Below are 14,505 nucleotides of genomic sequence, written 5' to 3'. Positions count from 1 at the left end.
TTATTGTTACTCGAACTATTTTCTATAACAAAAAATTTGTTCTCTTCTCCGTTCTTCCCCGACTGCCCCCGAAAACCTGTGTTTGTTCTTATTCATATACAATTTCGATTCGATTCGTTTGTGTGTGCGTGTCGAACAACAACAAAACCCATCCACTTCTATATCTACTACTACTACTATCTCAACCAAAACAACAAAATATGTAACGAAATATCAGGCCAATACTTCGACCACGGATTAGACTATGGTAAACAATTTTTAGCTAATTTATTTGTAATGTGAAATCATGAAAACCCAAAACAATAATGCTTTTCTAGTGCACCCCCACATACTGCTCTCTCTTTCTCTCTTTCTCTTTAAATGTTTTAAATGTTGTTATATAACACTACACTCCTACTCTGTTGTATAACACTCCCCGCAGTCCTTTCAAAAATAATTCCCCCACAAAACGAAACCAAAAATTCGCTCATTGTATACTTGCACTTTGTGCTGCACTCAAACACTCGGCTGTCTGTATTTTTGTACAAGTTTTTGTTTTATTTTTGGGTAAATAAAAACTGAAAGTTTTACAACTTTACAACACTGGAGTACACACGCAAACACGAACAATCACCCACACACACGTATTCTTAATAAATTACTAACTTTTTTGCTGCGATTTTCGTTGTTTGCCTCTTATGAGTTTTTACTTTTCGTTTTTTCACAACACAACACTTGAGTCTTCTTCATTACCCCCAGTACGTCTGTATGTGTGTATATCTGTGCGACTGTGTGTAGATTTTTTTCCCGTAAAAACTTTCTTTGTCTTTTCTTGCCACTGCTGTCTGTGTAGTATTTCCCTCTGATTCCTGCATGTTTCATTTCAAGCAGGAATTTGTTTCAAATTACAATTTGCCTTCCCAGTTTTAATTTGATATTTCCCACATTCAAAGTATGCAAAAAAAGAAAAAAAAGTTAAAAGCAAATGGTATTTCCGGCGGTGTAGGTCAAGTTTTTTCATTAGGCAAACTTTCCTTTAAGTTTTCCAGAGGCGAAATGAGAACTTGAGAAGCGTTAGTGCCGCCAGGGCATCGAAATTGAAATTGAAATTCAAATTGAGTGGAGGACAAAGACAGGCCTCACTCAAATGCTCTCGAGTGTTTCGCTCTTCTCGTTATTCACATGACTGATATGGCCAACAATTTATGCACTTTATAACGCACAAAAATCAAATAAAAAGGAAAAATATGTAAAATAGCTGGGGTGCAGTGCACAGCGTAAGCGAAACCGAAGCTCAGCGAAACGTGCCTGGTAAAAAGCAATTTCTTGTTGTGCGCCCTCCAATATCTAACCATCTGTACATCTATCTTTCTATCGGAAAACGTAAGAGTGGGCGCAGTTTATGGGTATGTCGCACTTTGAAGCCATTTTGATGGAGGTTAAATCGCTTGCAATGTTATGGAGATATGTCGGGAATGAAAGATTTGGAAAGGCATAAAGTTTATGGCACAAAGAAATTTTTCTTTTTAAGAATAACAAATTTGAAAATTTAAAAATGTTTATAAATGTTTGAAGCAAGATAACCAAAAAACATAATCGTTTTAGAAAATTGGAGAAACTAGTAAAATTTGCCAGGACCTACTCCTATGTTTAAATATAAATTTGAATGCTAAAACCAGTTATAAATGCCTACATAAGTCATTTCTTGTATCAAGCTATTTTGTATCAAAAAATTGGAATATTATTTCTTTCTGATTTTTCAATAAAATAATTCTAGCACATTTTACAAACAAATTTTTGACTAAGACCACTTTAATAGAAAAAAAAAGTATAAATTTAAAATCGATAAAGAAAATTATTTGCATAATTAGCAAAAAACTTAAACCTACATTATTTTTTAAATCTAATTATGAGTTACAAATAACTTTAAATTAAATAATATAATAATAAATAAAATAATTAATAATTCTACTAGAAATGTACAAATTTAAAATTGATAAAGTCAAATGTTTTCGTATTTTACAAATAACTTTAACCTGTATAAACTATTTAATCTAATAATGAGTTGATTAAAACCTTTTTTAAACTTACAAAAATATCTACCCAAAGAGTATTGCGTAATTTAAAAAAATTGCTTATAATCATCTAAAGAGAAAGTGACTTCCTGTGTGGCATTTTCACTCTGCTGCTGGGAAACTATATAGAATGCGTACTCCGTCACTCATCCGCCGCGTGGACCCCACAACAAACTCCTGGGCTTTGTTCAGTTTTATCCAATCGTGTTTGGCATTAACGCCCCGAAAGTACGACGGAAGCATCCAAACACAGGATATGGCATTCGAGGCGGACATTTTTAAATCTTTTTCTATGGTAAAACCCCCGACAGCTTTAAGTAAAAAGTCAAACACATGGGCGTACGTACATATATGCATGTGTTTTGCATATTATTTTGCACGGGTGTGTGGGCTGCCAGATGTGCACTCCACGTGCCGTTTCCAAAAAGAAAAAAAATGGGGGAGAAAACCAAACTGCCGCAGCAGCAAAGGAAAATAAAGAGGTGGATAAAAGCATTTTCCTTATTTTTTCGGGTTGGTGACAAAACTTAAGGACAGAACTGGAAAAAGATAGACAAGATACAGTTGTGTATGGAATAATAGGAAAGGTGACTGAAATATACAACCAATTTATTTAAATTTTTGAAAGGTAACGAAATACAAGAATACTGCATATCCATTATAATAATATATAACCTTGGAAAATTAAACTCTGAAGCATTAAATTAGGATTAACTTGATACATTGATCTAAATATTTTGTAAAATTTTTCTCTAAAATTGCAATTTAGTTGGTCTAGTCATAAAAAAAAAATGCAAATTATTTTTACAACTGGTCATAAATTTAAAAACAGAATAATTCATTGCGGCATAATCTTTGTTATTAATAGTCTGAAAAACCATCCCAGATAAATGCGTTTAAATATGTAAATCAGGTACTCAAATGTGTTTATATCCTCGCTAATATTTCAACTGCAACTGTAGCAAGAGATAAAGAAAGACCTAGAACTGTGTGTGCACGTGGATGAATAAATTTAACACATGGGATATTTATGCACATGTGAGTGCTAGAAGCTGGCTAAAATCTGGCAGATTGCCTGGCCAAGATTGCAGAAGGAAAAGAACTAAGACTAGGACTCAGAGAGAAATAACACAAATAAATAAATTGCAACTTAATAAAAATCTGGATGTAACATTTTACATTTCATAAATACAATATACGAAATGCATAATTTAATATTAAAACATTATTGTGCGAAACATAAGACTAATAATGGGTTACCTTAAAATACTGAGATATTTTAATCAATTCTGAAAATAGTCTAATAAAATATTAATATTTTCCGAATTTAAAATATTTTATATTTTAATACAATGTAAACTGCATAATTTAAAATTAAAATATTTAAACTATTGTGCAAAATATAAAATTAAAAATGGGTCCTATTTGATTTTAATACATTTTATTTAAGTTTTTTTTTTTTTTTTTTTATTTAAATTAAAATTCGAAAATAGTCCGTATTTAAAATAACTAATAACCGCAATAAATATAAAAATTAAAACGAAATACATTTAAACTAAGTAGGAAATACTACTTTTTTTACCAGTGTAGGACTCAGAGGTGGAAGGACGACTGAAATGCATGGGCAATGCCTGTATAGTTGCCAGTAGTTACTATTGTGGTTTGGTTGTTGTGCTGATGTGTCTGTTTGTAGTGTTTAATGCGCCTGCTAATGACTTAATGGTTAACACGGCTTAATATGTAAACCGCCTTTGATGCTTAACCCACAGCAGGCAGCAAATGTTCAACATCCAATTGCCGTGCACTGTGGAAAACAAGGAGAATGCCCGACCGTTTGTGATACGCGAAAGTAGCAGCGACAGCGACGAGAGCGATGGCCATATTGTCTACAGGGACGAGGACAACGACAATACGCGGCTGGCCAAGTTGGCCCGCAAGGAGTCGCTGTCCCTCAAACTACAACTGCGGCCGGACAAGCAGGACCTGATCAACCGCAACATCCTGCACCAGGTCAACGACAACGAGCTCAAGGAGTCCAAGGAGGCGATCGGAGCCCGTCTCATCCGCCGCCTGTCGATGAGACCCACGGCCGAGGAGCTGGTCGAGCGCAACATCTTGAAAAGTGAGTTGAAACAATGGCGAAAATCCAACTAAAATCTAAAATTTATTTTAGGAAACAGAAAGATCTTAGTACTAACAGTTCATATGCCAACTTTTAATTAAAATAAAATATTTAGTTTTATAAAATTTGTTACAAAATCTAGAATTTGTTATTGCAATCAGAAAGACCTTAGAACTATCAGCTTATGAGCCATCTTTTGGCCATTAGAGTTGTTTAGATTTTGTAAGCCGTTTAGATTAAATTAAATGAAGTAAATTGCATACAACAATTTTATTGATTCTTTTAAAAGGAAATAGTTTTTGATTATTTAAAAAATATACATGTTTGTAAAGGTAAAACCTTTTAAAAGCATTGCATACTTTTTTAAGTCAAAATTAAGCAACAACTTTAAAGAGTTTGGAAAACATAAGTTTAAGGCCCAATTTTTGAACAATGTGAAGTCATTTAAATTTTTTTTGGAAGTTAAAAGCCTATTTGTTTTAAATTTTTGTAAATGGATTAGAAACACGTTTTAATTTAATTTCACCTTATACTAGTTTGAGTTTATATTAAAACAATTTTAAAGATTATGGTTCTTTTGAATAAATTTAATAAATAAACTTTATCAATTCTTTCAACTTTTTTTTTGTGAATGTAAAAAAGATTAAAGATTTAAATTTAGGTAAATGCAAAAACATAATAGTTCTCGATTTTGGTTGATCATTTTCCTCCAATTACCGATACTCTTAAAATGGAATTTTATTCAATGCTATTCTCTTGATTTTGTGCAGCTCAATCACCCGCCGAGGAGAAGAAGCAAAAGGAGGAGAAGAAGTCGTATCTGTTGCGCAAACTCAGCTTTCGGCCCACCGTCGAGGAGCTGAAGGAGAAGAAGATCATCCGGTTCAACGACTACATCGAGGTCACGCAGGCCCACGACTACGATCGGCGGGCGGACAAGCCGTGGACAAGACTGACGCCGAAGGACAAGGCCGCTATTCGCAAGGAGCTGAACGAGTTCAAGTCCTCCGAAATGGCCGTCCACGAGGGCAGTCGGCATTTGACGAGGTATGCGGCTATCTAGGGCCTTGTTTGGATTAATATCTCAAAAAAAAAAAAATATAGGAGGAAACCCTGAAAGTTTGTTTTATAAGGTGTCAGAGAAGATATATCTGAATAGTTGAAAGGGGCTATCTAGTGTTAAGGTATCAGAGGAAATAGTTTTGATTATATTTAAGAGGCATTAAAATATCTAAGCCCTTGTTTTACCTTATTTCTCATTCAGGCAGAACCGCCTTATAGAAGTTGAACATATAAATTACTTCAATAAGATTACTTTAATAATATGCATGATGTCTGGCAAAAAGTCTGAACAGTTTCTCAAACGACAATGTAATTGTGTTAAAACCTAAATTTTAAGGGAACATCTCAAGGAAAGTTCATCGTAGAGTTATTTTAAAAAGACTTTCAAGTCTTGACTATTTTGAGTATTTTAACTTGTTCATACTGTTTAGCAGTTTAAGACTGACAATCGCATTAATTAAACTATAAGCTAATAGCGTAATTGACGTTGCCAGGGTATTTCGCACTTCGATGGGCATGGATAACCACCGAGTCTAACTGGTTTTGCAAATTGCTCCCGTGGGTGGTTGCTAGAGGTCGTCAGTGGGTGGGTGGGTGTGTGTTAAAGTGTGTGGCTGTAGTTCGTTGTGGGGCCAAAGCAATCTCGCAATTGAGACTTCCCAGTGTACGGGGGCCTGAATTATGTAGCGGGCGTGTCCTTGCGGCCAAATCGAATGGCCAAAAAGTGAGCCAAGCAAAAAATTGCCAATGCCAATGGCCAGTGAAGTGTCACGTGCAGTTTTGGCCACCAGTCAGCCAGTCAGCCAGTCAGGCAGTGAGGCAGCCAGGCAGTCCCTTACAAATGTATTTTGGCGATATGCAGTCACAAAGGATTCGGTGTTTTTTCCATTTCCATTTTCCTTGCAGTTTTTGGCAGCGTTTTTTTTTTCTGGTGGAAGCAAGTGTAATGGCTTTTGGATTTCGGTCGACTGCACTTTATCCTTAAAGAGTTAAGCGATCTGCCTGCCACACGCCATTTAAACTTGCTCGAATTTAATTCTATTTGCTGGCCACGAGACTTAAAATCAAAAAAACTAATCAAAACTTTCTCTTGCAGATTCCATAGGCCATGACGATTGCAATGGCAGCAACTTTCCAGCAAATTGCAACAGCAACCCAAGCAACAATTGTATTTTATGCAGCATCAAATTGTCAACAAATATTTAAAAGCAAAAAATTAAGCCAACAAACTAAGAGTAACAAAAAACAAGAAAACTTTCAAACCAGGCATAGAAAGCAAAATAAAATAAAACAAAAAAAAATACACAAAAAAAAGAGGAAGGAAACGTGGGAAAGTGAGGAAAATATAGGAAAAAAAGCCACATTCAATACATCATAAATGATAGTTTTCTGTTGATCATAGCGAGAAATGCCGCTCGGTTTTCTAATTTTAAGTTCTTTGTGTTTCACCTTCTCCATTTGTTAATTGTGTGTAAATAAAATTCTTTTCGATATTCAAGCCAATTTCACAACGCAAATCAAAATATCAATTCGTCTTTTGTAGAAATGTTAAGTCGCTTTTTAAGTTACGGCAATTATGTATTATATTATATAAAGTTAAACAATTAAACAACAACAAGGAGAAACACTTAATGATATTCGATTAAACAATTACATTAATGAAAACTAAATGGCTGAGAAAATTTCATTAAAGCTTAGGCATTAATTTACACTTACTGTTGCTTTCCATACATTTTTAATTTTTGAATTAAGCCAACTAAAAAAAAAACAACACAGAAATATAAAAACAAAATTCTATACGTAAAATTATGTTTTACATTTACACAACATTATTGTAAAAAGCTTAAACGTAAAAAAAAAAAACAAAACACAACACATTAAACTTAGAACTACGATACATATACGATAATACCGAAAAATAAACTCTAATTTTTCGAAAGACATGTTTACGAAAAATAATTTAGTTGTTTTCGTTTTTATTTTCAGCCTGTGTTTGTTTTGTTCAATTCTCGATTATCTTCTAACATGTACATACATATCGCCAAAGAATATTTGCATGGAAATCTAAAACTTATCGTGGAGAGATAGGAAGAAACCCAAAAACCGCAAAAAAAAGCTGACAAAAGAATGCTCAAGCTCGCAAAAAAAGCCCAAAAGTATAAAACACTCTAATAATAAATGGCAACAAAATATCAGGAAAAATAAACTGAAGCAAGTTGGACCCAGAATGAAGTTTTTTAGCGAGGAGAACAAGTAAAAGAAAAAATTACAACTTAAGACGTAAGTCACGTAACCTACAACTTTTTAGACAGAGAGTACAGAGTTCGGAACCAGATGGAACAACATCATAATGAATATTTATTTTGTAAAAGCAGGGAAAAGCGGAAACTGTAATTTTTACTCAAGCATTCCACATAGTAAACTTAACCAAGAAGAAAATATGGAGATATTCCAGAAACAAAAACCAAAACAGAAAATTGTAAATTTTGAGGCAAATGCAAATTGAAATGCTCGCGCGTGCTCGTGAATATTTAAACATAAAAGACGTAAAGTAAATGTAAAACTTAAACTAAAGTTAAACTAAAACTTAAACTAAAACTAAAACGTAACGTAATGAACTCCGTTTCAAAGGACACTTAGTAAGATACAGATACAGATACAGACACAGCATATAAATTAAACGAAGCCAACTTATTTCGAAAGCCCCCGATTAAGGGGCATAAAACCCATGGGCATTAGTTAAATGGTACAGTGGCGCTTCCTTTGCAAGTTTCATACATCTAACCGAAAAAAAGGGGGGAATTGTAATATTTTCGGTTTTAAATATGACACGAAATCGAAACTATATAGCAGTCCTTCTTCGTTTCAATCCGAATCTGAATCTGAATCTCTCTCTATGTCTGCCTCTTGCTTCAAAGCGTTGCATTGTCAAAGTTAAGCAATATAAATTGCATATATACATATAAACAACAAATATATATATGAAAACGGAATAAATAAATTATACATATTTAATGACTATACAAAAAGGCAGAATATATATGTATATATTCATTTATGTATACACCTATTTATATGAGATGAAGCAGCCGAAGCTATACAACTCTATCAATATGGGATATAGCATAGTTTACACTTTTTCTATGGAGCGATTTATAGTGTACGATACACAAGAATTAGAGCAGAAGATCGTCGGTTTCGACCCCATTCGAAACTCCCCCGATAGCACTCGCGATATATGCGATAGGCGATTTTCGATAGGCGATAGTCGATAGGCTATAGCTATCTAGAACCGACTTTCGTATTATACAGCAGGGCCTTTCCTCCTCGATCCCCACCAGTTTTTGTTCTTCTGCCATTGGTTCTTCCCTATACTCCCTATTTTTCGACACATCTTTGCCAACTTCTGCAGTTGCAGAAACCAAAAAATAAAAATAAAAACGAGTAAAAACAAAAAAGATCTATAGCAATAACTAAGAACACCATGAAGCGATTGAAGAAATGAGTTTTTGGGCCAAGGCCGAAGTATGAAAAAAAAAAAACCACAGATAAAGTTGTGAAAATTTGCAAATGCGAAATGGGTTAAGAGTACGAGTAATGCAAGTTAAGTAAAGTAGCGGAATAAGCGTAGCGAGAGTTTTGGCAAAAATGGAAAAAAACCGAGATCACAAACAACAGAAAAACCAGAAAAATATTGAATAATAATCACCGACAAATTGAGATTTAATAAAGATTTAAATACTTACAACAAGTATCACGTATTTTCTATAAAAAACAGTTTGGCTTCACCATCGATATTTAAAAAAGTGGGAAGAACGGATTGTTAAGGAATGGAAAAAGGTTTTTTTAAATTTAAAACACAATGGATATCCTGAGAAAAACAAAATTAAAATGGAACATTAAGGTAAAGAAGACCTTACAAGATATAATGGTTTTTTTTTTAGTTCCGTTTTCCAGTTGAATCGAATACAAAATTTGACTTTCTTTACTGAGCTAATAAAATTGAAATTATATATTATATTATATTAATATAATTACTTACAAACAAAAAAATTAACTTTTATTTTTTTATTCAACATTGCTTTTCAAGTTGAAACGAAATACAAAAAAAGGATATATTAGGACCGACTGTCTCTACCTATGGAAAATATTTGTAAATTTTAAAAATTTAACATATAGAAAGACATTATGATTTTTGTATATTTCTTTTTATTTTAGTCAGTTTCTACGTTGAAAAGTCTGCGAATTTCTTCGGTACTTTGACAGGAATTGATGACATTTGCAAGGAGTTTGGTTCCAGGCTCCAGAAAGACGTCCAGCCCAAGATAATCTGAGGCCAAAAGGAGTTGCAAAAGGAACAAAGGTTCGGCATTTTGATCCTTAAGGAGTCCTTTGAGAACTTGCATTCCCGTAGTCTCTTCACAAACTCCGATATCTTGCACCCCTGTATACCACTTTATTATAAATTTCATTGTTTTGGAATCGACTCTGGCCAGAGGAATAACATCATGTGAATACTTCCCGTTCTCTATTTCTACAATATCGCGAATGGCTCCAAATTGTAGCGCCAATCGAATGTCCACTGTATGAAGCACGCCATCGTTACTCTGTAGATTTACAAATACTTCTGAACCGCTGTTCGACATTTTGTACTTTGGAATTTTTTTGGAAAATTGTGCTGTGTATTTACAGATACAGATTGAGTTTGATGTACAATATTCTAAGCTTGCTATCTATGAAGTCTTTAAAAGGTATTTTAGAGGTATTTTTGATTGAACACTCAAGTGCTATAGTTTTTAGGAATGGCAAACATTTAGAAAGTAAATAAGATAAACAAAAAATTTAGGAAACATAAACACTGTTTCAAAAAACGTAGTAAATCCAAATGTTTTGCACTAAATTTAAATATTTTTCGCATTTATTTTTATCCAAAACATTAACAAATTTTTAAATAAAGGCATTCAAATAGAAACAATTTAAACCTTATTTTTCCCAATTTATTTAAATGCTTGCATTATATTATTTTAATATTATATGTACAAATTTGAACTCAATAGTCAGATATTTATTTTTACTTTTCATACTTTTTTATCAGTGTAAGTGTTCATTGTGTTCCCATTTATTTATTCAAGTCCAAAAAATATGAACCATCGTTACTTTTATATATTTCTATAATTTTTTTGTTTATTAAGAAAGATAAGAAAATTATATAGAAATTTAAGGAAATGCGATTATAAGACAGTTATTAAAAACGTATCAATATTTCCATAAAATTAAAGAAGAAGAAATTCGTAAGCTTGCCCATTTTAAAGTTGTGTGTAAAAGTCAAAGTGAATTTAAATTTCTGTTTGGCAGTTGACAGCCTAAAAATATGCTTTGCGGACTTCTAGAAGCCACAGGAAAACCCCTTGTCTACTTTTGTGAAGCGGCGGTTTATTCATTTCCATTTCCCACAGATTTTCCGTCCAATCCGCTTAAGCTCTTGTGCGAATTTCCCCCCTTTCTTTTACCCATCTTATTCAAATTCCGTTTTGGCCAGAACACATGACATTCATTCATGAATTCCACGCCGTTTTCCTTTTAGCCATTCTGCACATATTTCACATGCCACGTATTTCTGGTGGTTTTTGTGTGTGCCTTTGTATCTTTGCATCTCGAGGCTGTTGCGTACGTGCCAGACGGGAAAAAAGCGAGTAAAAATGGTGAAATGCTTCAGGTGAGGCGACACCAATCACAATCATCATAAGACCATCATACCATCGCCATTCCAGTTGATTATGATGAGCTCTGTAGATCTTTTTTGAGTCGACTCGAGACTCGAGAGTCGAGATTCGAGTGCCTGTGCCTTTTTCTCGACATTACTCGCGAAAGTTTTATCGCCGCGGCGAGATTCTAACATTTTTGTGTGCATTCCACTTTGGTGCGTTGTGTGGTTCCTCCGATTTCTCAAGAGTTTTTCGCTCATAAAACGTACTCGAACTCATTAAAACGCGCACTCTGATAACTGAGATGGCCAAAAAAGCAAATTGGACACCGTCAACTGGTGCCGGCCGACTGCTGCGATGGAATATGGCTACACGGAGGAAAATATTTGTATTTGTTTTTGAATATTTGCATAAAAAAACTAATTAAAAAAAAAAAAAAAAAAAAATTAAAAATGGATAGATTGTTAAAACTTGAACTTGATCATGAACAAACTTTTTTTTTGAGATTTATTATTTTAAAATTATTTATTGTTATTATTAAATAGTTAACAAGAAGTAAGAGTTTTATAAAACCATTGTTTTGTTTGTGTCAAAATTTCCCTATCAAAAGAAGAAGATCAAGAAAGAGAAGAGAACGCCAAAAATCTGAGAGAGAGAGAGCTTTTATTCCCGTAATCCTAGATCGAAAGCTCCGCTTAATGAGCTTTAATTGTTTACTTTTGGCACGTTGAAGAAAAGTACAGCATACCTGGCACTCTCATCTAAATTAAAGAATTACCTAAAATTCTGCTAATTTTGGCAACGAAAAGTGTTAAAAAAGTGATATTCATTGAAATAATATGTGATTAAAGAGCTGCGCAACAAATTCCGTGCGTTATTAAGCGGTTAAACGGATAGATTTTCCAATTTTTAAAAAGGGTGCTCCAAAGGGCAAACATACATATTTGTGTGCTTGTGTGATTTACGCACTCCCGTAAATACATACATACAAATATGCATGTGATGTAAAGCATATATTTAACAAGTTGTTGTTGTTTGAAAAGAAAGAAATAAAAGACCAAATAAGATAACAACGCTCTTTTACAGTTTTTTTTTGTATGCTTTATTTTTCGAAGTTTCAAAAATACAACAAAAAGTGCATAGCCATTTTAATACTTATAGTTTGTATGGCTCAACAAACATAACTTTTTAGATCAAGACACTTTATTAACAAAAAAAAGGTAAGTGATTTCATTAATTTTGAATTTATTTACAATATATTATTACATTTAAATTTGAACTTGTTTTGTTTTTTTTTTTTATTTTAAGATCAAACATTTTCTGTGAGTGTAGAGGCCGACGTGTTTGCATGTGCGTCTTGCTGCTGATTTATTTGATGGGAGAGTTGGAGATGATGATCCTGCTGTTTTGGGGGAGCACGTTGCAGGTTCTCGAAATGGGGCAAACGGCGGAAAGATTTTAGCGAGCTCTCCAGCGGCCAATTAGCCAGGTTCACAGTTGTTTTTGTGCGGGAAAACCAGGAAAAGTCCCAAAAAACGTTTACTAAAATCCACTGTAAGCAATCAGAGATCAAAGGGTAATGAAGAGATACATTTTCTTTCGAAAATATCAGTATCTGTTGTCCTCGAGCAACATTTTCGAGCACTATCAATCGTCGCGTATCGCGAGACAATCGGTTAACACTTCAGCATCGATGTGCCTCACAGTCATGTCCATTGTTTTGGGTCAGCCTGCCTGCTTTTTGGGCAGTATTTTCTTTCGGGAGGCGAACAAAAATTTGCATTTGGCTTGCTGGCCAGGTTCGCGACTCCATGGAAGTCGCCCGTTTTATCCCTGGGCTTTCTTTATGACCCGACTTGCAGTTTGCAGTTTGCAGTTTGCAGTTTTTCTTCTCAACTTTTTTTCTTTGCTTATTTATTTGTATACATTTTTCACTGTGGCCTTTTGTTCCTTTTGGCCAGGCTGGCAGAGAAAAGTTTATTTGATTCTATTTTCATTTTATTTGAATTGTGTTGTGTGTTGTGTTGTGTTTGTGGCTTTTATGGCTCGACTTTGCGCCGAGATTTGTTTGTGAAAGTTGGCCAATATCGATGAGGAGGCTTCTCCGTCGCCTTTGTTGTTGGCTCGGTTTTGGTGGTGATTGTAAAACAATAAAAGCAACACCTGACTGCCGTTTGCCAACAATGGCGACGACTTTGTTGGTGGCCAGGCGGTTAACAAATGCCGGCTAGATTTTATCTCGGCTCTATGCTCTATGCTCCTGGCCCCAAACTCCAAGCTCTGGCCATTTTTGGCCAGAAACAAAACATGCTTATTGTTTGTAGATTTTCCGCAGCGTTAACCCAAACATTTCAATTGCGTTGCGATGCGTTTTCTGTTTAAATCTGAATGGCAGGCAAATAGTAGGAAAAGTATTTTTGCATGGGAAAAAAATAGAAAACGATATCGGTCTGATTCGCGTAGGAAAATCACAGAAATTTGATTAGCTTTAATTATATAAACAAAAATGATTCAAGGGACATTTCACGTAAATCAGTTTAACATACAATTAAGATATATATATGTTTGATTTTGTTTAGAGTTGGCAGTTTTACATATAATTAAGATACTTATATTTGATTTTGTTTGCAATTGCAATTGGTAGCCATTATTAAAACCATATGTCTTATAGATGTTTTTCAAAAATATAATGTAAACTTAACCATTTCAACGCCTTAAAAATACTTAAAAATACTTAAAAACTGTTTAAATTATTTAAAGAATGATTTATTATTTACAGAATATTATTGCTTGCACATTCTCTAGCTATTTAAATTAAGTAAATTTTTGTTGAACTAAAAATATAACATATAATTTTAGGATATTAAAAAAATCTACAGTTTTCAAGACAAATTTTCATATGACGTCCAATTTTCATGATTTTTTTCGCGGTAAACAAATTACCGAATAGAAAGAGAGATGGCAACGGGCTGAGCTGAGCTGAAATTAAATCTAAATCTAAATAAATAAAAATCGTGCACTGTTAAGTGAAAGGCATCGACGACGATCTGTGTGCTGCTGCAAATTTAATCAATTGATGAGGCAGTTGCAACTAGCAACTCGCAGGTTGCAGGTTGCTGGCCCGTTGCTTTTGTTTGTTGTTTGTCGATGGCTGCCAAGCAATTTGGATTTTGTGGCACCAACTGTAGCGGCCGCAAAATAACAACGAATCCTGACCAGAAAGACATTTACATTCTACTGTTTTTGGCTGATTGTTGTTGTTGTTGTTGTTGCAGTTGCTGTTGCCACTGCAAGTGTCGCTGTGGCACATGCAACAGCAAACAACAACAGCAGCAGCATCAGCAAACCGCCGCACACTTTACACGCTGGAAACCGTGACTTTAATTTTCTTTTTACTCCCTCTCAACGTTTCAGTTTTTGATTTGTTTTCCCCCTCGCTTTTTTTTCTAATTTTTTTTTTATGGCCATTTTATATAATTTCAAAATTCATTTCCCAATGGCCGCGCTTTTCATTAAATCGCCTCGCAATGTCGCCAATAGTTTTTGCCCGTTTTTGCCCCGC

General features: G+C 34.1%; 3 protein-coding genes across 21 annotated transcripts in view; 1 reads left to right on the top strand and 2 right to left on the bottom strand.

Moving 5' to 3' along the window:
- LOC128258938 (protein nutcracker-like) overlaps positions 1–7,197 on the top strand; it is a 114,285-nt gene extending 107,088 nt beyond the window's left edge. For 10 of the 18 annotated variants that reach the window (XM_052990969.1, XM_052990966.1, XM_052990974.1 and 7 more), the window contains 4 exons: positions 218–247; positions 3,824–4,176; positions 4,947–5,223; positions 6,335–7,197. In XM_052990969.1, the coding sequence (XP_052846929.1) occupies positions 218–247; positions 3,824–4,176; positions 4,947–5,223; positions 6,335–6,350 (676 nt within the window). In that variant the 3' untranslated portion in view covers positions 6,351–7,197. The remainder of the gene's footprint in view (positions 1–217; positions 248–3,823; positions 4,177–4,946; positions 5,224–6,334) is intronic. The other 8 variants (XM_052990970.1, XM_052990967.1, XM_052990975.1 and 5 more) reach the window with 3 other exon arrangements.
- LOC128258936 (protein encore) overlaps positions 1–14,206 on the bottom strand; it is a 165,035-nt gene extending 150,829 nt beyond the window's left edge. The window contains exon 1 of one of the 2 annotated variants that reach the window (XM_052990958.1): positions 14,194–14,206. The gene's annotated coding sequence lies outside the window, so the exon portion shown is untranslated. The remainder of the gene's footprint in view (positions 1–14,193) is intronic. The other variant, XM_052990956.1, reaches the window with a different exon arrangement.
- LOC128259310 (uncharacterized) lies at positions 9,453–10,001 on the bottom strand. Its single transcript, XM_052991617.1, has one exon. It carries the CDS (start codon positions 9,882–9,884, stop codon positions 9,453–9,455), a length of 432 nt encoding a protein of 143 aa, XP_052847577.1. The 5' UTR covers positions 9,885–10,001.
- Positions 14,207–14,505: the final 299 nt, after the last annotated feature.

The sequence above is a fragment of the Drosophila gunungcola genome (genome assembly GCF_025200985.1).
Source record: "Drosophila gunungcola strain Sukarami chromosome 3L unlocalized genomic scaffold, Dgunungcola_SK_2 000005F, whole genome shotgun sequence".
Taxonomy (NCBI): Eukaryota; Metazoa; Arthropoda; class Insecta; order Diptera; family Drosophilidae; genus Drosophila; species Drosophila gunungcola.
Note: the sequence above shows the minus strand (reverse complement) of the source record. Positions and strands in the feature narration are given on the sequence as shown.

Coding starts and splice junctions, on each gene's coding strand:
- LOC128259310 (XM_052991617.1), bottom strand. CDS start 9,884: ATGTCGAACAGCGGTTCAGAAGTATTTGTAAATCTACAGAGTAACGAT.